The sequence below is a fragment of the Rhizopus delemar genome, genomic scaffold (genome assembly GCF_000149305.1).
Source record: "Rhizopus delemar RA 99-880 supercont3.1 genomic scaffold, whole genome shotgun sequence".
Lineage (NCBI taxonomy): Eukaryota > Fungi > Mucoromycota > Mucoromycetes > Mucorales > Rhizopodaceae > Rhizopus > Rhizopus delemar.
Genome location: NW_027137827.1, coordinates 908875 through 928905, shown reverse-complemented (window position 1 = coordinate 928905; position 20031 = coordinate 908875). Strand labels below are relative to the sequence as shown.

General features: G+C 35.2%; 10 protein-coding genes across 10 annotated transcripts; 6 read left to right on the top strand and 4 right to left on the bottom strand.

The window, feature by feature from the left end:
• Positions 1 to 293: 293 nt before the first annotated feature.
• RO3G_00375 (uncharacterized protein) lies at positions 294 to 1760 on the bottom strand (the record flags this gene model as incomplete). Its single annotated transcript, XM_067654966.1, has 3 exons — positions 294 to 1148; positions 1202 to 1557; positions 1631 to 1760. 3 exons carry the CDS (start codon positions 1758 to 1760, stop codon positions 294 to 296), a joined length of 1341 nt encoding a protein of 446 aa, XP_067511067.1.
• A 372-nt stretch (positions 1761 to 2132) lies between these two features.
• RO3G_00374 (uncharacterized protein) lies at positions 2133 to 3227 on the bottom strand (the record flags this gene model as incomplete). The annotated part of the gene is made up of 3 exons (XM_067654965.1): positions 2133 to 2327; positions 2384 to 2758; positions 2820 to 3227. 3 exons carry the CDS (start codon positions 3225 to 3227, stop codon positions 2133 to 2135), a joined length of 978 nt encoding a protein of 325 aa, XP_067511066.1.
• A 1024-nt stretch (positions 3228 to 4251) lies between these two features.
• RO3G_00373 (uncharacterized protein) lies at positions 4252 to 4389 on the bottom strand (the record flags this gene model as incomplete). The annotated part of the gene is made up of 1 exon (XM_067654964.1): positions 4252 to 4389. One exon carries the CDS (start codon positions 4387 to 4389, stop codon positions 4252 to 4254), a length of 138 nt encoding a protein of 45 aa, XP_067511065.1.
• A 709-nt stretch (positions 4390 to 5098) lies between these two features.
• Positions 5099 to 5933, top strand: RO3G_00372 (uncharacterized protein; the record flags this gene model as incomplete). Its single annotated transcript, XM_067654963.1, has 4 exons — positions 5099 to 5145; positions 5231 to 5674; positions 5723 to 5798; positions 5853 to 5933. The coding sequence occupies 4 exons, from the start codon at positions 5099 to 5101 to the stop codon at positions 5931 to 5933; spliced, it is 648 nt and encodes a 215-aa protein (XP_067511064.1).
• Positions 5934 to 9661: 3728 nt separating this feature from the next.
• On the bottom strand, positions 9662 to 11086 carry RO3G_00371 (uncharacterized protein; the record flags this gene model as incomplete). Its single annotated transcript, XM_067654962.1, has 1 exon — positions 9662 to 11086. The coding sequence occupies one exon, from the start codon at positions 11084 to 11086 to the stop codon at positions 9662 to 9664; it is 1425 nt and encodes a 474-aa protein (XP_067511063.1).
• An 822-nt stretch (positions 11087 to 11908) lies between these two features.
• On the top strand, positions 11909 to 12784 carry RO3G_00370 (uncharacterized protein; the record flags this gene model as incomplete). Its single annotated transcript, XM_067654961.1, has 1 exon — positions 11909 to 12784. One exon carries the CDS (start codon positions 11909 to 11911, stop codon positions 12782 to 12784), a length of 876 nt encoding a protein of 291 aa, XP_067511062.1.
• A 756-nt stretch (positions 12785 to 13540) lies between these two features.
• Positions 13541 to 14021, top strand: RO3G_00369 (uncharacterized protein; the record flags this gene model as incomplete). The annotated part of the gene is made up of 3 exons (XM_067654960.1): positions 13541 to 13685; positions 13751 to 13836; positions 13974 to 14021. The coding sequence occupies 3 exons, from the start codon at positions 13541 to 13543 to the stop codon at positions 14019 to 14021; spliced, it is 279 nt and encodes a 92-aa protein (XP_067511061.1).
• Positions 14022 to 14850: 829 nt separating this feature from the next.
• On the top strand, positions 14851 to 15921 carry RO3G_00368 (uncharacterized protein; the record flags this gene model as incomplete). Its single annotated transcript, XM_067654959.1, has 1 exon — positions 14851 to 15921. One exon carries the CDS (start codon positions 14851 to 14853, stop codon positions 15919 to 15921), a length of 1071 nt encoding a protein of 356 aa, XP_067511060.1.
• Positions 15922 to 16822: 901 nt separating this feature from the next.
• RO3G_00367 (uncharacterized protein) lies at positions 16823 to 17815 on the top strand (the record flags this gene model as incomplete). Its single annotated transcript, XM_067654958.1, has 1 exon — positions 16823 to 17815. One exon carries the CDS (start codon positions 16823 to 16825, stop codon positions 17813 to 17815), a length of 993 nt encoding a protein of 330 aa, XP_067511059.1.
• Positions 17816 to 18069: 254 nt separating this feature from the next.
• RO3G_00366 (uncharacterized protein) lies at positions 18070 to 19431 on the top strand (the record flags this gene model as incomplete). Its single annotated transcript, XM_067654957.1, has 3 exons — positions 18070 to 18332; positions 18362 to 18534; positions 18980 to 19431. 3 exons carry the CDS (start codon positions 18070 to 18072, stop codon positions 19429 to 19431), a joined length of 888 nt encoding a protein of 295 aa, XP_067511058.1.
• Between the last annotated feature and the right edge of the window lie 600 nt (positions 19432 to 20031).

Here is a 20031-nt window from a genome sequence, read left to right as displayed (position 1 = left end):
ATCATAAACGGCGTTAATGTTTTTAAGTAATACACCCCAATGCTGAATAGGAAGCGAAAAAGAACAAGGCACCTTCTCTTTTAATTCATGGCCACATATTGCTATCCATGAAGTAGCTAACGCAAGATAGTGTCTTCTGTAATATAAAAGATTGCCATCTTCGGCATATTCCTACAAAGCGATAAAATAAGTTTAAGCCTTGTAATGTGTAAATAATAAGTACACTTAGTTTGAGTAGTTCGTATGCTTCTATAGCGCATTTGAGGGCATTTCTTAAACAGCTATGTCTGTCGTTATTGTTTGATCTCTCGATTCTGACGCGTTCCAATAAAATTCTTAAAATGTAATAAAAGGTCAATGTCTTTGATCATGTATAAACCTGTATGTGAAGTATACCTTGCTCTGCGAAGAGGATATGAGGTAGGCTCGTAAACTTCAAGTAATTTTTCAGCAATAAATAATTGGAATCTGTTAAGCTTTGTTTTTAAGGATAAAATACTCCACACCTTCAGCTCGCACTCATAAATGATGGACTGTTGAATTAGATTGAAGTTACTTAGGTCAAGATGTTCACTTGCAAAGGTAACTGATTCCTGTTTAGGGTCTATAATCGAAGTTCTCAAAAAACGATCCATTAGTTTTGGTATAAGGCGATCGTTTTCCATAATGGTAGATACTGCAATTGAATTTCCTTGATCTACAAAATTTTTGATTTTTGAAGTAGGAATTTGCCTTAGTCCAAGACGATAAGCTTTGCCAGCATCCTCATAGTCCTTGTTTTTGAAGCAGCATGTACCTAATATTTCGTATCTTGTAGACAGTTCAAGTTTGCTTTCATCACTACTGTCACATTCTATTGATTTTTCCAACAAAGTACATGATTTTCGAATCGGGTATATTGCTTTAGAATACATATCCACCTTAATCATAGCAGTTCCCATACTATAATAAGAGCCTGATATCCAACTGTATCCTGCATTGTACTTCATTATTACACACAAATCTTCTGCTTTGTGAAGATATTCAAGTGCCTTATAATAAGTACTTTCATCTTTCACTTTAAATTGAATCCGTGCTAGTAAAATCATGATGTCAACAAAAGTGGTCATGATAGCATCCATCTGAAATTTTTGTTTGAAATCCGCAAACTATAAAATATAATTTAAAATCACAATTACATCTTAACTAGATTTATACTTACTTTTGTTTTTATCATTCGAATACCAGAGGATATACAATCACTAAAGCTCTGAAGCATCTTATTAAGTTGAGGAATAACAGCGTTCCATGTTCCAAAGTCACTTGGTGTGACCATTTCTCCAGCTCTTGGTGGTGTTCTGAAAGGATCATTGGCTGAAACAGTTACATTATGTATGGCTTTATCCAAAACGAATTCGTAGAAGCGTTTTGAGCTCTGCCTAAAAGAATCCGCGCTTTTACAAAAGGCTAAAAGAGCTTGTGCTGACTGATCATCCTGTGACTGAACATTATCTATTGTCGATTGCATTAATTCTATACAAGATACAGCTTCCTTGAATGTGGTGCTAATATCAATATCTATAGGTATTAATCAACAAATGAATAGGTTAGATTTTTTTTCTTCTTTTTAACTAGAGTGCATCAATTTTACATATATGATCAAGCACCATCTTATCCATTTGCACAGAACCCAATGACAGCTTTGCAGTTGCAGCATATGCAGCATAATAATAAGCATGTTTGTCTGGTTTGCCAATCATAATGCGTATAGGGCGAATCATGTGTTTATAAGCATAAAATGCCCCTTTATAGCTCTTTAGTTTTCTGGACACATAAGCATAGAAATCACACAGGACAAAATAAGAATTGAGTTCCAGAATATCTTTGGCATTAGGTTCAAAGCTTTGCAAAAAGATCTCGCAGTGTTTCTGAATATATTGAAAGTTTGCTATACAAATAATTAAATACGCGCTTTTACATCAAGTTAATCTTTTTTTTTATATACTTCTATTTGTCGCTTTCTCATAAGTTAAGCTGCATCGTACAAAATGATCAAGAATTGATTTTAGAGGCTTTGTTTTAGAGACCAAGAAAGATTTAAGTGCAAGGCATTGTAAAGTATATGAATAATACGCGTTTTCCTCTGTTGTTGTTTAAAGAGATAAAATGTCAATAATCTGTAAGAAACTTAATATCTGTTTACCATTTTGAGGGTAACTTTTGGCCACTTTTGAAAGTATCTTTTGAATACCATCTAATTGTTTACTCGCAATAGCTGAATCTACAGAAAGTAATTGCTTGCACCAATCCAGAAAATTGCCAGGCTTTTCAAATAAGTATGGAATGCACTAGAAAGAAGGGTTAGAGAATACCTAAACCATATATTTAAATTAAGGTTGTTTACTTTGGCTAAAGCACCGTCTTTCAATTCACAAAAACATCGAATACAATTCATCTGATAGGCTAGAACAAGCAGAATCATTGTACGATCGTTCACAGTTGTATCCAGTGGAAACTGAAACAGATCATGGTATTTATTGATTGTGTCCTGTTCCCATTGATTACTGATGATAACTTCAGGTACAATACTGTTAGACAAAGAGTTGCCTATTGTATTTGTTGAAGATTCCCTCAGAGCACTTAAATGCCCAGAGATAGATGAGGCTGTTTTGATTGATTTGTTATTGTCTTTACTAGATTTACTGCTACTTAAAGAAACTTTCATTACACTTGCTAACAAGAGACGAAATTTTGCAAGTTCATGTAAAGCTCTGCCATACTACGGAAAGATTGAATCAAAAAAATTGTTGCAAAATAGTAAAACTTTTTTTCATTATTACTTCTCCTAAGTCAACTATTTTACTAATAATATTAGAGGTCGTCTTTTCAATGTCTAAAGGCTTGAGTGTCGTCAAGGTATTCATGTGTCGTAATGCGGTCAAGGCATAAAAAGAAGAGTCAATCAGACAGTTCACAGCAACTGTATACAAATCTTTTGATAGATTCTCTTTCTTTAGTTTGGTGAATGTTTCTGAATTTTGATTGACGATACGCATAGCTAATGGAGCCAAGCGCACAGCCATTTGCTTAAATGCCTGTGGACTTGGAGAAGGTTTGATCGATTCAGGTCGAGAAAGATCTACTTGAAAAGGTTCCAAAACGGTTCTTCTGACCGTTATTGCCAAATCATCATTACAGCTGGAGTAGTTTTTTAAATTTGAAAGTATATCAGCATGCGAGGCTGTCATTTACTGGAAAAATTAAAAGTTGAATAAAAAAAAAGCGCGTTTATTGTTTCGCGAAATGCCCACAAAAAGATTCGGTGTGACCTTTTTTCCATGTCAGGTCTTTACAGCACCTCTGGTAATTATAAACATAAAGTATGAAAAGAAATCATAAACAGAAAAAAAAAATGCTCTTTACTATGGTCGTCAAATAAATCTCTCAAAGGTAAATTCGCATTCAATACAACCCATTATAATCTGAATACAAAGGAAAGCATACTCCAAATTAAGGAATAATTATAAGAATAAAACGAGTTTTATTTGATGTTACAATTTTAAATGCGATTTGTTGAAAGAGTTAACTGTAGCTTACTATAGCAAATGTAATAACAAAATGATAATAGCTTAGTTGTACTGATCATTTTAAATAATTGTCCGGATACCGTTGGATAGTGTAATTCAAAAACTTATAATTCTTGAGTACATGTCAATCATTAACATAGTTCAGTAAGTTTAAATTAAAGTAAGAGCTATTTCATTAATTCTCTTATTATCTCTCTCAATTTTTTTTTACGTCAATCTGAACATATTTTATCAACTCTCCATGCTTGTCATATTCGTTTTTAGTCCAGCAAAGACACACATTACATTAATCAAACAAGAGCAGTCATTGATTCTAGTCTCCAAGAAACTTAATTCCTGCACTTTTTATATGCGCTCAATGAAATCAATGATAAGAAGCAGCGTGTTAAACAGATTTATGACTTAAAATAGCTCAAAATCCGAAGCAAAGTGACTACAAAGCTCTTGGGTATTTCAAGTACGAGTTTTACTATCTAATTCTTGAGATATTAGATACCAACTAATGTTGAGCTCAATTCAGAAAATGCGACATTTTATCTTACAAATGCGCTAACGATAAAAAAAGCATCATATGCAGATCATGTGACCGCAAATTATGTACGCTGAGGCTGAAATATAACTCACAAACTGAAGTTTTTGTTGATTTTACCGTGTTTTAAATTATGGAATCACCTCAACGATCACCTTATAACGAAGAGGCACCTACATTGTCCATATCCAATAAACCAAACAAATCTCTTGCTTCGAAACTAAGCAAGATTTTAAATTCTTCAGCAGCAGACGATGCCAGAGTAAAAATAGCTTTAACTTCTCTTTCAGACATTTCAGGACTGGATGAAGCCAATTTGCGTCGTAATTTGCGTGGAACTATTGAAAGAAAGGAAGTGGAGACGAACAAAAAGTTTATTAATGCTTTTGAAAAAGTTGTTTTGGTAAATACACAATGAAAATACAGAGAAAAATCTGCGATATTAAAGGAAGGTGCTAGCAATTTGAAAAGCTCGAGAATCACGCAAAACAGATGCAGAGTACGTGTACAAATATGAAAGGAAGATTATCAAGTACTAGATCAGAAGCAATAGAAATGATCGAACGGGCTAATATCATGCAGGAACAAAGGTACATGAAAAAAGAAGAAGCATTCATATTTAAATTATATTGTTATAGCTCCGCATGCTCAAATCAAATTACAGTTGTTGACAAATTTTTGGAAAAATTCACCTTAAATGAACGAGAAATTAAGTTATTAAGCACGTACCTAGGCCCTATAAACGATGAATTCTTTGAAGCATTAAATCATCTTCATCAAATACACAGCGATTGTCAGCTATTATTAACTACAACGAATCAAAAGGCTGGGTATAGAAAATTATGGATTATAATTCACATTTGTTAAAGGATATTTCATTAGCCGGGAAATTATGGATTCAATGGCACAATACCAAGAGAACGCGTATGACAAACTATATAAATGGATACAAAATGAAAGTAGACTAGCCTTTAGAGGTGATAGTATTGAAATAACTGCATTCATGACAAAAGCTCTGCGAGCATTAATGCGAAGACCAGTTCTATTTCAGTAAGAAAGCCTAATACATATGTATGAACATTGCTGTTTAATGCTCTCTCTCTCTCTCTTTTTTTTTTTTTTTTTTTTTTTTTAGAACAATCCTAGACGATCTAGCTTCTGCAAGACATGATGCAGTGGCACACGCTTTCTTGAATGCTCTCACAAGAGGTGGTGGAACTTCTAGACCAATAGAACTTCAAGCACCTGATCCACTCAGATACGTAGGTGACATGCTTGCTTGGATACATCAAGCATGTGCAGGAGAAAAGGAGATGCTAGAGACTTTATTTCGAAAAAATGATGATAAATACCAAGATATAAGCGGTGTAACTATCCAAGTATCAGACACAGTTGCTGATTTGTTAGACTATGCAATGGAAGGAACATGCAGACCATTGAAATCTCGGATGGAACAGGTACTTGTGCTCCAGCCAGGTGCTCTTACATCCTATAAAATAGCAAATTTGATTCAATTTTACACAGTGACTTTAAGCAAATTGATGCGAAAAGATGCAGCATTAGAACGGGTGTTATACGAGTAAGAAGAAAATTACTTCATATCTCTGTATACTGATCGTGCTCTTAGGTTGACAGAATTAGCTTACAAATATTTTTTTGATACTTTAAACGCTCAAGCAGAAGAATTAAAAGAATTTACGGAGGTAATTAAGCTTGGTCGTGATAATCATTGTAAACAATGAATTGTTTGTCTGTAGATGCCTGATCATAAATTAGCTATTACACCAAAAATAAGAGACATGTCAGCCCAATTAGTAAGTCTCGTGAATATACCATGAACGAATTAACTTATTTGATGACGTAATCTGCTAATTAGAAAGAGATCCTTGCATCCTACGATTCATCACTTATTGTAGCTACAAATAGCGCAGAAAACCTTCCAGAATTTAACTTTTCAGAAATTTTGGATGCAATAATCGAGCCTTTGTTACATACTTGTGAATCATCGGTAGCAAAATTAAGCAAAATAGACCAAAGCATTTACTTGGTCAATTGCTTGCACCATATTCAAGTAAATTATTGAAGATCAATTATGTTAATACACTTCCATTTACCCTCTTTCTTAAAAGGCCATCCTTGCCCCTTACTCGTTTACAGAAGCAAAGAGAGAAAATATAGCGGCCCGTCTTAGCGATTACTTGAATGATATTGCTCTTGAAGAGGTAACAAGCAGAGTTGAGCTTCAAAAGTTATCTAACATTTTTTCATTGAAGTATAACTTATTGTTAAAACAAGCAAAGCTGACAAAAATAAAAGAAACTCTTGCTACAAAGGACCCAGAGGTAAAAGAGGTTATTTAATAACAAACAACTTGTCATGTCCTAATAACTTTAAAGGTGCCTCTTTCTTCTTTACCTGACATGGATGTTGTATCACTGACCAATGCTTTATCCAAACTTGATTCATCACTAGTTATTCTAAGTGCCGATATATCACCCCATCTCGAAAAGCTTTCCTCAGCACAACATTATCAACAAGCACAATCATCGGCTATTCGGCTGCTACTGACCACATATACTGACATTAGCAAAGCAGTGCAAGATCCAAAGAATGGGTATGACAATCCAGATGCCATATTACCTAGAACCGTAGAAGATATGGAAGCAATTTTTTTTATTTTGCCTACTTAAATAAAAACAATTGTCCATTTTTAATTCATATATCATGTTTTAAGGTGTATAATATATCCTTCCGGAGGTCTTTATATCATAGATAGGAATGTCTTTGTGTTGCATTGACAATCTGAATTTTAGTTACTAATAATCTGAATTAATATTAGTAAAACAATAAGCTGACAGATTTGTTTTCCTATTTGAGTGACCATAGCTTGCTTGTCATGGTTACATTTTTTATAATGCTAATTTTATATAAAGTAAGCATTAACGATCATAAAGTTAGAACGTGTAAGAAAACATAATTAAGCTAATTTTCCAGAGACACTAATTCTTTATCCAAAGTGCAGAATCAAAAGGTGATCAGATGCAAACAATTAATGCTCCTATTTATTTATTTTTCTTCAAAAAGCGTATTTGGTAAACATCAATAACACAAATCTTGCAAGTCATTTATATTTTAGAACATACATGCAGGATAAATATACTTCTCCTTACCATAACAAACTTATTCGTTACTCCAAAAGAAAAAATCTAAAATACTGCTAAAAAAAGAAACAGTAGAGCATAAATAACAAGTCGTCAATGGCTTTGAAAGGTAAAAAAAAATACCCTTTTCAAAACATATCAATTCTTTAAGACGAAAAATAAAAATAAGCGAATTATATCAAATGATTTCCTTTTTTCAAAATGCTTTATTAATTATTTAAAAATATGCACTATCTTCTTCTGGTATACAAAACTATATAAAAAGAATCAAGTTTTTTTAAACAAAAAAAGTTTCATCATAAAAATTCAATATATGCTATTTTTGTGAAAAAAAAAATGCATTTATTGGCAAAGATTACGCTGTTTAACATAATTCACTTTTGTAGGACACTTTGCACAGTAATTATATCAAACTACTATTATATAACATCAGAGAGATATCATGGTGATCATTTATTACGTTTAAATAAGATGTTTTATTTATAGGCTTTAATGAGCACGCGGTGTCTCAAGACACCATAATTGCCCAATCTAGATCAAATGAGACGTGAAAGAAGCTAAAAAATCCCTTATGGGAACAAGGGCAAAAGAAGAAAAGGGCGGAGGGGGAGTAAGAAGTAACTTGTGAATAAATCATTGTTTGGAAATGGACCACAAGAAAGGACGTCATATTATAAAACAAAAATTGAGCTGAAGTCTGTTTAGCTGGAAAGAGCTCATTGAGTACAACGATAGCCAGAATGCCTTTGTCAACCAAAAAGCGGGCAACAGCGCGCTGAACAGGGCCTTTGAGGCGACGTATAGCATGAATTACACATTGAGCGAAGACGCTCCTTGCGGCGTACTCCTTTTTCATCTTGATCGAAGTCGTCATAGTAAGGGCTTTGAGGGTTGTTTGGATCCAGAGGATCGTAATCATCGCGTAAGGGGATTTCAAATTTTTCTAATTGAGAGCGGACTTCAGCTTTATAGTCGTTATTGATGAGGAAGGTAACAAGATGGTGATCGTGATAGTGAATGTTCAGGACACGATTGCTGTTGATATGCAATCGTCAAGGTAAGGAACGTATTTGGCGAATGGGAAGGCGGTGTCGTATAGGGAGATAAAGGTATTTAAACCCTTAATTGGTGGAAGGGGGACTGAAAGTGCGAGCAGCGGCCGTTTGGCTAGGAAGTGGTGGAGCGTATTTAGATTCGGAAGCTTTTTTGTGAAGATGAGATTCAAGCTCTGGAGTCGGGTGACGTTTGGTAAATGGTTTAAGTTGTAATGACGAAGGAGAAGCAGGTGGACGGGAAACGGCAGCAGTAGAGACGCGCGTGGGTGCAGTGGCGGAGGGTACTTGTGCTAACCGCTCAAGAAGGGAGGGATTTTGTTGCTGTAGTGAATGAGTCCCTATATCGTCTCTTTATTAGATTTCAAGGCAAGAGAAAACCTATTTAATCAAACTATGCCTTTACATAGAAAATGGAATTATTCAGGAACCGAAGTGAGTTCAAGGTCAACTTTATTATTGAGCTTAAACGATATAAATATTTTAAATGGTTAATGTTGAAAATGAGTCTTAAAGAATATGTAATAAGTAGTATTATGTATTCCGCACTTGTTATTTCTTATATAAGACTTGATTAATCTCATACGAATAATAAATATTTAATGAGGCAAATACGGCAATTAGTTTAGCTTGTTTGGCCTATACATTTGTATAGGAAAGAAATTGGCTCATTGAAGTTTTCCCTCCTTTCTTTTTTGTTTATTGTAAATTGAATCTAAGTAAAAAACTATAAAAGCGCGTCGAATGAAAAGAGAAACATGGTTTGTCCTAGATACGGACATTGGAACGTTGAAGCTGAAAATAAAAGTAAAAATAAAAACTAGATTTGCCCTAGTTTGTAATATTACATTATCTTCACTTAAATGATATTATTTCCCTCACTGAATTATGGAAATTCCATAGGAAATCAATTTTTGACAATTAACCTTCCATTATGACGATGCTCTTGTAAATAACCGTTTTGTCATCTACAAATGAATAGCAAAGGAAAGTGTATAACACAACCCAATCTAGGCCAAACAATTTTAAGAAGAAACCTGAATGTTCCTTTATCACTGTGGCTTGGAAAACCAAAATGCAGAATCTTAGTTTTAACAGTAAAGATCTGATGATATATATATATTATTTTAACTACGCGTATGTCTCTTTTGAAAAATCAATTTGCCTTGACAAGGGTTTTTTATAATTGTCTCTTTTTAGGTTAAAAAATATACTAAATATTCTTTGGAAGCAAACTGTTTTTAAATTAAGCAAATAAAAAAAGAATACTTGACGATTTCTATTTAATTTTACTTCCTAGTTCATTAAATGTTTGGTATATCAAGTAATACAAAAAATATAAGTTAAAAAAATTTACAAGACAGGGGGAGGAGCACTTTCCATTTGAGTTGGCTGTCTCTTCCAAATAATATCTAATTCGCGGCCATCCAGTAATTTTTCTATCGTAACCTCCCATGCGCCCATCTCTTTATCTTGAACATTTCCACCCATTTCGAGCAACTTGAGTTTAGGCACACCTTCCTTGAGCAAGACATCTACCATAGCTTCCAAGTCTTGATGGATAATTTGATTACAGCCAATGTCGAGTCGTTTAATACCACTTTTTTTAAGTGCGGGTAATGATTCTGATTCTACGCCAAATCCACCCACAGAATTGCCAAATAACCCCAAATATTCCAAATTTGTATCCAACAGCATACCAAAGCCTTTTGCTCTAATTACGTTCTCGCCTAATTCAAGATGGCGTAAACGGTTGGATGCAGCTTGGGCAAGTAAGATAGCGCCTTCGTCATCAATTTTATTTTTGCGAAGTTTCAATTCTTGTACTGCAGATTCAGGAAGGTAGCGCGCTAAAAGTTGAAGGGCACTTGATTCAATGCCATTATTATCCAGACATAAATGTGTAAGAGCTTTGTTGGTGGCCAATGCCTGACCAAGTGCGATAGCCAAAGCATTACCGTGTATGGTACGTGTAGGGTCATCCTTCTTAATTTCATCCAATTTACCTCCACCTTCTTCCTCTGCTGCTGTTGCAGGTGGTGGTAAACTCATTTCTTCTACTGCATCAGAAACTACATCTGCCATCTTTAAAACACGCAAGTGCTTATTGTGTGCTAATGCTGTAATAAGAATGGTGGCACCATTCAACAAAGGATTGTCAGATAAATCAAGCTCTTGAAGTTTATATTGATCAGCAATCATTATCTGTCTCGAAAGGCTTTCTGCTCCCTCAGGTCCAATTTTATTCATAGCCAAATTAACACGTAAAAGATTGACAAAAGCTGGTGTAAGGATTTCGATAGCAGTATTGTCTAACTCATTTCTTGCTAAATTGAGTTCTTGCAAGTGCTTGTTTTTTACTAAACTTTCTGCTAATAGCTGTACTACCTTGTATCGCTCTTGGTCATTCGACAAAAGTCCTTTATTTTCTAGGTCCAGTTTGACTAAGCCTTCGTTTGCTGCTAATCCTTCACAGAATAAACCAAATACTTTAGGATCTTTGCCAAATGTTGCGTTACCGAGATTCAATGTCTTCAATGTTTCATTTAAGGTTAGTGATTCGCTCAATTGATCTGCAGAATCTGCATCAAGCACATGTCCTGAGATGTATAGCTCACTAAGTACTGTATTATGTGCGATTGCTTTGAAAATTCTTTCCAAATCCTTTGTTGAAACTCGACGAAAACTAAGGATGTGAAGCGATACAAGCTTTGGATCATTGTTTTCAAGTTGCTTTACCCAGTTATCAACAGCGCTATCGTTTCCTCCCCAAACCATGATTAATGTAACCAGAAAAAAAAAAGAGAAGCTTAAAAAGATTTTTTTTGTTATAACTTTGCTATTCCCCAATTCCCTGCTTAAAAAATCGCCTTTTATAGGTTTTTGTACTATTAATAATTTACTAGACATATATTTACACCGTATACCTTCCATATATGTCAAGTAAATACAAATGTCTGTATTTCCACTCTCAATTTACCGAATGTTTGAAAACTCCGCCCACCTTTTTGAATAATTTTGGACATTTGTGTGAGGTTAAATTGCCCAAAAAAATGAGACTAATTTGGTCAAGTGTTTGAATTTAAGTTGCCCAGTTTTTTTAAAATAAATTACCCACTTCAAAGAAAAATAATTTGGCCACTTTTCTTATACCCATTGTGCTGTTTTGAAATGAATTTCTTTTTTGAAGACGGCAGAGGCGGAATCGTAGATGATTCCGGTAATGAAGCTGCTACTTTTGCTGTAGATCCGTCCTTTCGATTAGCCAATCTAACGAATCTGCACAAATATATAAAAAATAAAAAGTTATTGTTGAAAACGAAGAGTCAAAAGACGTTGATATGAAAGAAATACCAGTTAACAAAAAAAAGAAGTACGACTTATAATATATATACGAACGAATATCGCCTTCGGTACTTCTTTTTCTTTCATGAAAAATTGATGAAACCCGCTGATGCTGCTAAACTTGCTAATGTTAATCCTGAAACTGCGAGAAAGTGGAAGAGAGAGTACGACAATGATCCTGAGAAGAATATACCATTTAAAAAAACGAATCGTACATCAAAAAGAGCACCGAGTCAACTAAACGAAAGCCATAAAATGCATTTAATCAACTTCTTCGATGAGAATCCCTCAGCAGCTATCCAGGACGCAGTCGAAAATTTAACTAAAAGCTTTGAAGGTTTGGAGATAAAGAAGAGTAGGGTTGCTGAATTCATGAAAGAAGAGTGCAGTCTTAGTTTAAAAGTCGTTACACGTCATCCTAAAGCAAGAAATAGTCAGAAAAACCTTGAGGCTCGTGCTAACTGGGTCAAACAATGGCAACAAAAAGGTTTGCATTTTATGAAAAACTGTGTGTTCCTTGATGAGGCAGGATTTGATGTGAATATGCGTCGATCAAGAGGTTGGGCACAGCGTGGTAAACCAGCAATTGAAGAAACCACTTCTGCAAGAGGTGTATCACATACGGTTATCGGTGCAATTTCAGCGTATGGTATAGTGAATGTAAGCTTGAGAGAACCAGGAAATGTCAAAAAAAGAAGAGTTGTTGGTGCTAAAAAAAGAAAAGCACCTGAGGGCGTAGCTGCTGCGATACCAAAAGGAACTACGACTGGTCACTTTGTGCAGTTCATCAGCGATACCTTAGATATTATGGACGAATTCCCAAACTTGAAAGGGTTTCATATTGTAATGGATAACGCTCTAATTCACCATCACTATGTTGTTGATTCTATCATCTCACAAAGGGGATATATACCAGTATACCTTCCTCCATATTCACCTGAACTCAACCCTATTGAGATGTTTTGGAAAGTACTTGAGGATCGAGTCAAAAGAGGGAAGTTGACGGATGCAGAAACACTTCCTTCGAGAATAATTGAAGGTAGTGAAGATGTCCCTGTCGAACATTTACTGAGTTTTATCCAGCACTCGATAAATGTAATCCCTAAATGCTTGAATAAAGAGCCTTTGTGATTGGTGTATCTGGTCAAATTATTTTTCTTTGAAGTGGGTAATTTATTTTAAAAAAACTGGGCAACTTAAATTCAAACACTTGACCAAATTAGTCTCATTTTTTTGGGCAATTTAACCTCACACAAATGTCCAAAATTATTCAAAAAGGTGGGCGGAAATACAGTATCGTAAATACCTGGACGTCGTCCCAGTTGAAGAAGCAGGACAAAAGAGGAAAAGACTTGAGTTTCGTAAGTTTTGAAAAAAAGAAAGTAATTATGATATCAACACTAATCAATCTTTTAAGAAACCGAAGCACAAGTAGTTCAATTCGTGAATAATATTTACTGCATCGAAGATCAAGGAAATAGTGAGGTTTTTCAAAAAAAAAACTTGTCTCAACTCAACAAATACTTGAAACAGTAAAAGAATTTTCCAGCTTGTTTGAGAACAAAACATTGCTTTCATTTGCTCGTTGGTGTTCTACGAATAAGGCGTCATTTTTAAAGGCTAAAGAAGACAAAAATAGCTCAAATCGCAGAAGAGAGCTTTATGTTACGAAAGACGTATATCATGGTTATATAACACTACTGCTAAGCTTGAACGTTGGCTAATATTTTTTTTGTAGATTCCCTGTTGACCTCAATATGTGAATATTTGCCCAATTATCAACAAACTTTAAAAAATTTACAAAATGGAGAAATTGAAATAATTGGTTACGCAAGAAAGTCTCCTTCCCCAGAAGATCAAGAAACAAGAGTAAGGCTTCTTAACTCCATGATCAATAATTTGCGTTCTCGTTCCCTGGAAACACGCGTTTATGTCTCTGCTTGCTCACGTTCATCAACACCATTTCAAGAACGAGGTCTTAAAAACCACGAAATTTATGATGAATTAAGTAATATTGATGGAGATACGCAAGGTAAATATTGATAGCACAGAATAGTCTTGCAGATTTACTTACAATATTCCGTCAACTTAATACAGAAATGTTAAAGTATTTACAATCCGTAAAACACGATGTCTGCTTGGTGTCTCTTGATTTTGCTGGGTTATCATCTAGATCACATCAGGTAAAAGAGTTACTTGACAAAAACCCCTCAACCAAAAAAGTAACTATAGAAACATTTGCTGTTTCTAATGAAGTATTCATTTATGATTCAAATATGCTGCTGTCTGATGTAAAATTACTTGAAAAATTTGATTGTAGACCCAAACCAGCGCAACGATCGAAATAAATACCGTGTTTTTATTGTAAATGTTGGTATAATTGTTTCAAAATTTATAAGTTAATTATCCAGTAAACTGGATGTTGGCTGGATGCAAATGGTATAGATGAAGGCTTTCACAAATACTTGATAATGTCACTATAACAGGTTGTTTTGGATCGATGTCGTAACAAATCTCAACATCACCTAAGTTATTAATAACTTTTTCATACTTCTTGACGTTTTCTTCGTTATAATCAACGTAAAAAAACGTACAAATTGCCAAGCCTTTTGATATTTCCATTTCATATACTAAACCTTTATGCTCCAGCAAGCAATGCAGTCGACAGAAATGTCTTCTTCTCGAGCATACTCCATCAACTAGACTCCTTGGATAGTTCAAATACTATTATTCAAAATCTCTTCATAGCAGGGGACTTCAATTTCTCATTCGACAACAATACTTATCACAACACAAGACGATCGAACGTCCCACACCACATTCTGCGGTTTATGCTTTCTCAGTTGGAGGATTGTATAAATTACGTGGAAGACAACATCAGCTACCGACCAACTTTCCGAAGAGCAGACTTATCCACTTGTATAGACTATATGTTTACAAACAAAAGTATTCACAACAATTGCAACAACGGGAATGTTGAATACATGAACAAAGAATAGACAGACCACGCTCTTTTATCTATAAACTTCACCGTAGGAACCTCTTCAACTGGAAAGGGTCTCTGGAGAGCTAACCCAAACTTAGTCAAGAACCCAGTATACGTCCATAAGCTCCATGAACAAATAGAAAAATACATTACTAATAAGCTATCCAAATATAATAACTCTCCACAAGAGAAATGGGATCTACTCAAGAAAATGGTTAAAAAGGTTACTCAAAGCTTTTGCAGAAATAGATGTCTATGGAGGAATGATCGGATCAAGCAGCTCCAAAGTCAAAGAAATGATATCTTCAGGCGGTACTCCGACAACCCAACTTATTTGAATATATTGCTTCCTGAAGTTGAGAATAAACTTGCAAAGTTACAAACCGAAATAGCCGAAATAGATATCCTCAGAGCAGGTAAACGATGGATCGAAAACAATGAGAAATCGGTCGGATACCTCAAAAGAACAGCCGAATCAAGAAATATCAAGCGAAATATCACTAAGCTTGTACACCCAGAAACTGGCTTGGAATGCTTAGATATTAAAGCGAAACTAGATGCAGCCTCCAATTTCTATTCTACACTTTACTCCGCAGAACCTATTGATCATCATGACCTTGAGTCAATGCTAAACACGATAGACAAACAGGTATCACCAAGCGATGCTAAACATATAATCAGCAGCATTTCGTTTGATGACATTCTAGATGAATCGAGAAGAACTCCTCATAAAAGTAGCCCAGGCATGGATGGATTACCCTATGAAATCTTACGCTTGATAATTGGTCATCCTAGCTGCAAGTCTCTAGTACTAGAAGTTTACAATGATGCTATCAATAAGGCGCTTTTTCCAAAATCATGGCAACAAACTTGTTTGGTTCTCTTACTCAAGACTGGCGACCTTACAAGCCTAAGTAACTGGCGTCCAATCTCACTGATTAATACAGATTGCAAAGTCTTTACAAGGATCATGAATAGCAGGATTATGGGTATTTCATCCAAATTGATCACTCGTTTCCAATCAGGCTTCATGCACAACAGGTTTATAGGAGATCATGGCTTCGCATGTCGGTTGATTATGGAGGATGCCTCTAAATCAATGCTAATATCAGAAAGTTTAGGAGTCATGTTAGATCAACCAAAGGCCTGCGATCGTATTCACCCCGAATATTTGTGCAAAGTGCTCAACAGGTTTGGTTTCCCCAATAAAATTCATCAAGTGTATCCACGACCTTTTCTTTGGCAATTCAATTTCCGTCAACGTGAATGGATCCTTGTCTGACAGTATACAACAATTGCGCGGATTACGTCAAGGAGACTCGATTTCACCTATACTTTTCAATCTTGCAAAAGAACCATTATTACTATCCATCCTTCACAATGAAATCATTGATGGCTACTGTCTTAAAGCTAGAAGATCCAACTCTGACTTGCAATTAACAGCACCAAGACCAGTTAAATTATTAGCCTACGCAAACGACATACTCATATTTATCAACCCTAAGGAAGAATTTCTAGAACTACAAGAGCGTCTAAAAGTATATAATGGTGCGTCCAACTCTCAAATAAATTATTCCAAGTCGGTGGCATTTCCTTTAGCCGGTGGAAATACATTCAACAATCGAGAACTCAAAGAACTAATCATTCATAATGGTCTCAGGTGGTTTGACTCTCAATCATTAGGCTACATCAAGTACCTTGGATACCCAATATGGTTCACCAACGATCAACGGACTATATTCTATAAAGAAACCATCCGCAAGCTTGAAAACTCGATTAACATTCATTCACAGCGTCAACTTTCCGTTTATGGCAGGGCACACATTGCTAATACACTCATACTCTCCAAGTTGTGGCATTTTCTGCGAATTACAAGTCTCCCAAAAAGCTTTTACAACAAGGTGTCTTCTATTGTGTGTCAATTCGTGACTCACAACTTGTTTCCCAGGATTGCTCGGACAACTCTAGAACAGCCGAAAAACAAAGGTGGTGTTTCATTATTGAATGTAGAAGTTCAGCAAAAGATTTTCCAGTTTCGATATATCAATCCATTGCTGTTAAACTGTCGTCAAAGGATACCAGACTTCCTGTACAAGATGTTGATATTTACTCTGCAATCTTCCTTTGATGCTCCCTCACACGTCATCCCTTTGATATTCAAACATTCTAGATTATACGGCAACATGAAAGGCCTCCATCCAATAATCCCCATGTTTAGTGCTTTGGACTCCTGTCCTCGTTCACCTACAGAAAATGACTTGACAATATCATTACAAACTAGTCTGCTCATTCCCTTCAAAGATATATGCGAAGAAGACCCTCAAGAAAAATTCAAGTTTAGCAAGTTTCTTCAAGCACAAAAAGCATATCATTTCTTTGAACAAGATTTCCTTTTAAATGGTATACAGTTCAAAAGCAGACAACATTGTGGCTCTCCCAATATTCTACAAAAAATCAAAAATGCTGTCCTTACTGGAAACCTTATCTTCAAGCCGTATTTTGCATCTTTATTATCAGCTGAACAGCAAGATCTTGAATTGGACAATGAAGACCATCCAACTGAACCAAATATCAACTTTGACCCACTCATTCAACAGATGAGCTATGAAGATATCAATATAACAGCATTGAAGAATCGTCAACTAAAGACAATGTTTAGCTTCAACTCAAACACACAAATCACAAATATAAGTCATAACAACTGGAAAGCTTTTATCAGTAATCCTATGCACCATATTCCTAGGAATGTATGGTACAGACTTCTTCATAAGAAATTATCCACTCGAGCCAATTTACATAGAATCATCCCAGCAAAGGTAGATGGCGACTACTGCCAATTGTGCAAGCTACCAGAAACAGAGCAGCATATGCTCTTTACTTGTATTCAAAAACAAGACTTGTGGAACGCAGCCTTCAAGAAATACTTGTCAAATCCTAAAGATCCCAACTGTAGCTCAATATTCGAGGGTTTATCCACACTTAGATTATCCAAATATTACATCTTACACTACCATGACAAGTTTACAATCTATGATTTTTTTGCTACAGTCATTCGATTCATTTGGAAAGCCCACTGGCAACAATTCTTTGAACAGACTCCTGTCGTGGATGAGATTGTCATCAATCAAATCCAGAAGGAGCTATTGAAACTATCTACTTACAATTCTCTATGCTAATTTCTTTTGTATTTTCGCGACAAGTCACTGTTTAATGCACTTGTATCGCTCTTATTCCTTATACTCTTTGATGAATTCTAATAAACATTAAAATTTTCATCCATAAAAAAAAAAAAAGTTATTTTCTTTCTTTAAATTCTATCTATAAAAAATGTCTAATAATAAACGTGTGCACCTTTCTTTCTCAAAAAATTGAGCTTTTGGATCAAAATGCTACTGACCAGCTTAATCAAACAGAATTAGGTGAATGGGCTATGAAGAAATTCAATTTATATCAATCACTTGCCCAACAGGCTATATCAAACAATCTCAACAATGCTGAAACGTCATATAGTAATAATAATGTTGTCAATAATGGCAAAAGTCTAAAAACAACACGCTATCCTCAACTTGATGATGAAGTAGTAAAGTTTGTTGTAGACATGAACAATAACAATCTACCAGTCAATCGGGACTCAATCCTTCGATATGTAAGACATGTTCTGGATGGCTCACCAAACTTTTTAAGCGAATTGAAGTAAAATGCAGGCCAATGCAAGGTGAAAGTGCCTTGGTAGATATTTCTTCTGAAAACATTCAGAGCGAATTGAGGAAGAAAGAAGAACTTCTTGGGCCATGTGATCCTGCAGATATCATGAACTTTGATGAAACAGGTTTATATTACCAGCAACTACCAAGAAGAACCATATGTTCTGAGTCGCTTGATGACCTAAAAAAAAGTAAAACTCGTCTGACAGTTGGGCTGCTCTGTAACTCGGATGGGACTTACAAAAGGCAAGCAATTGTTATCGCACAAGACAAGAGCCCCAAATGTTTTAAAGCAAGAGTTAATTTGTTATCCATGACTGCAATTAGAAAAAACATGAAATTGAATACCATTATTCTACTAATGTTTGGATGACAACTTAAAATTTTCACAGCATACGCGAAAAAGTTAAATGTTGCCTTTGGAAGACAGAATAGAAAAATTGCTCTTCTTTTGGATAATATGTTCGTTCATAAAACAAGGATTCCGCTCAACAACATTAAATTGATATTTCTCCTAGCAAACACGACTAGCAAGCTACAGGCTCTTGATGCAGGTAGCCTATTATTTGTTAATAAAATGCTATATAAACTGTCTTTTTGTTTTACAGTTTTCTCATTAATGCTTTGTATACGCAGGAATTATTGACAACTTTAAGGCACATTTCCGAGCCCAGCAGTACGACTGTGCTTTATGTCTGTATATCAGTAAAAAGTTGGATAATCCGAATGTTTACAAAATGGATCAAACTCAAGCTATGTTTTTTCTAGCTAATGCATGGCTTAAAGTAAAACAAGAAACAATAAATGGAATGCTCCCAGATCTCCTCAGGAACTTTGACAACAAAGTTACTGATGTTAGCCAGTTGAACCTTGAAGCAGATGAAAGTGAGATGATAGTATGTTATACAACAACCACTACTAATAATGAAGAAACGGCAGAAGGCAACATAGATGAAACAGAAGAAAATGATAATACAGGGCAAGATGAACAGCGTGTCGATATAGTAGAGTGTAAAAAACGGTTGAGAGAAGCCTATGAAACTATTCTCATGTACAAAGTTCCTTTGGACGATCTTGATCATAAATGACATCGCCGAATTCGAATGATATTGGCTGACTCTTGTGCTGAATTAAATAAGTCAAAAGAGCAAACAGATCTTCGATCTTATTTTACAAAGTAAAAAATCTATTGTTAGAGTGTTCCAAAAAACTATCACTTATAAAAAAAAATTCTATTTAGTGGTAAAAAAATATTTGCGTTGTACCCTTAAATAGAGAGACTACTGAACCAAGATCAAGCGCTCTCAATCATTAAACACAACCTTACCGCATCCAAATACGAAATACACAAATGTGGAGCTGTTCATTGTCGAAAACGATAACAGTCTCAAACTTGAACTTGGAACGAAAACCATGAATGTCCTCGTTACATCATCCATCTGAATTGATAAAAATCAGCTCCCAGCTGTCGGTCCATCTAGCACAAATGGATTCAGTGTCAGCAAAGATACCATCATCTTTATCCGACGATCGTTTATTGAATGGTATGGTGATCTGCGACAATGAGGATTCAACACTCTGTCCATCCGCGAATTATACCCTTTTGACGAGTACGCGCAGTTACAACAAGTGCGGTTCAAGTTCCACAGGACCACTACTTATCTTCTTTCTCGATCTTATTTCATCTT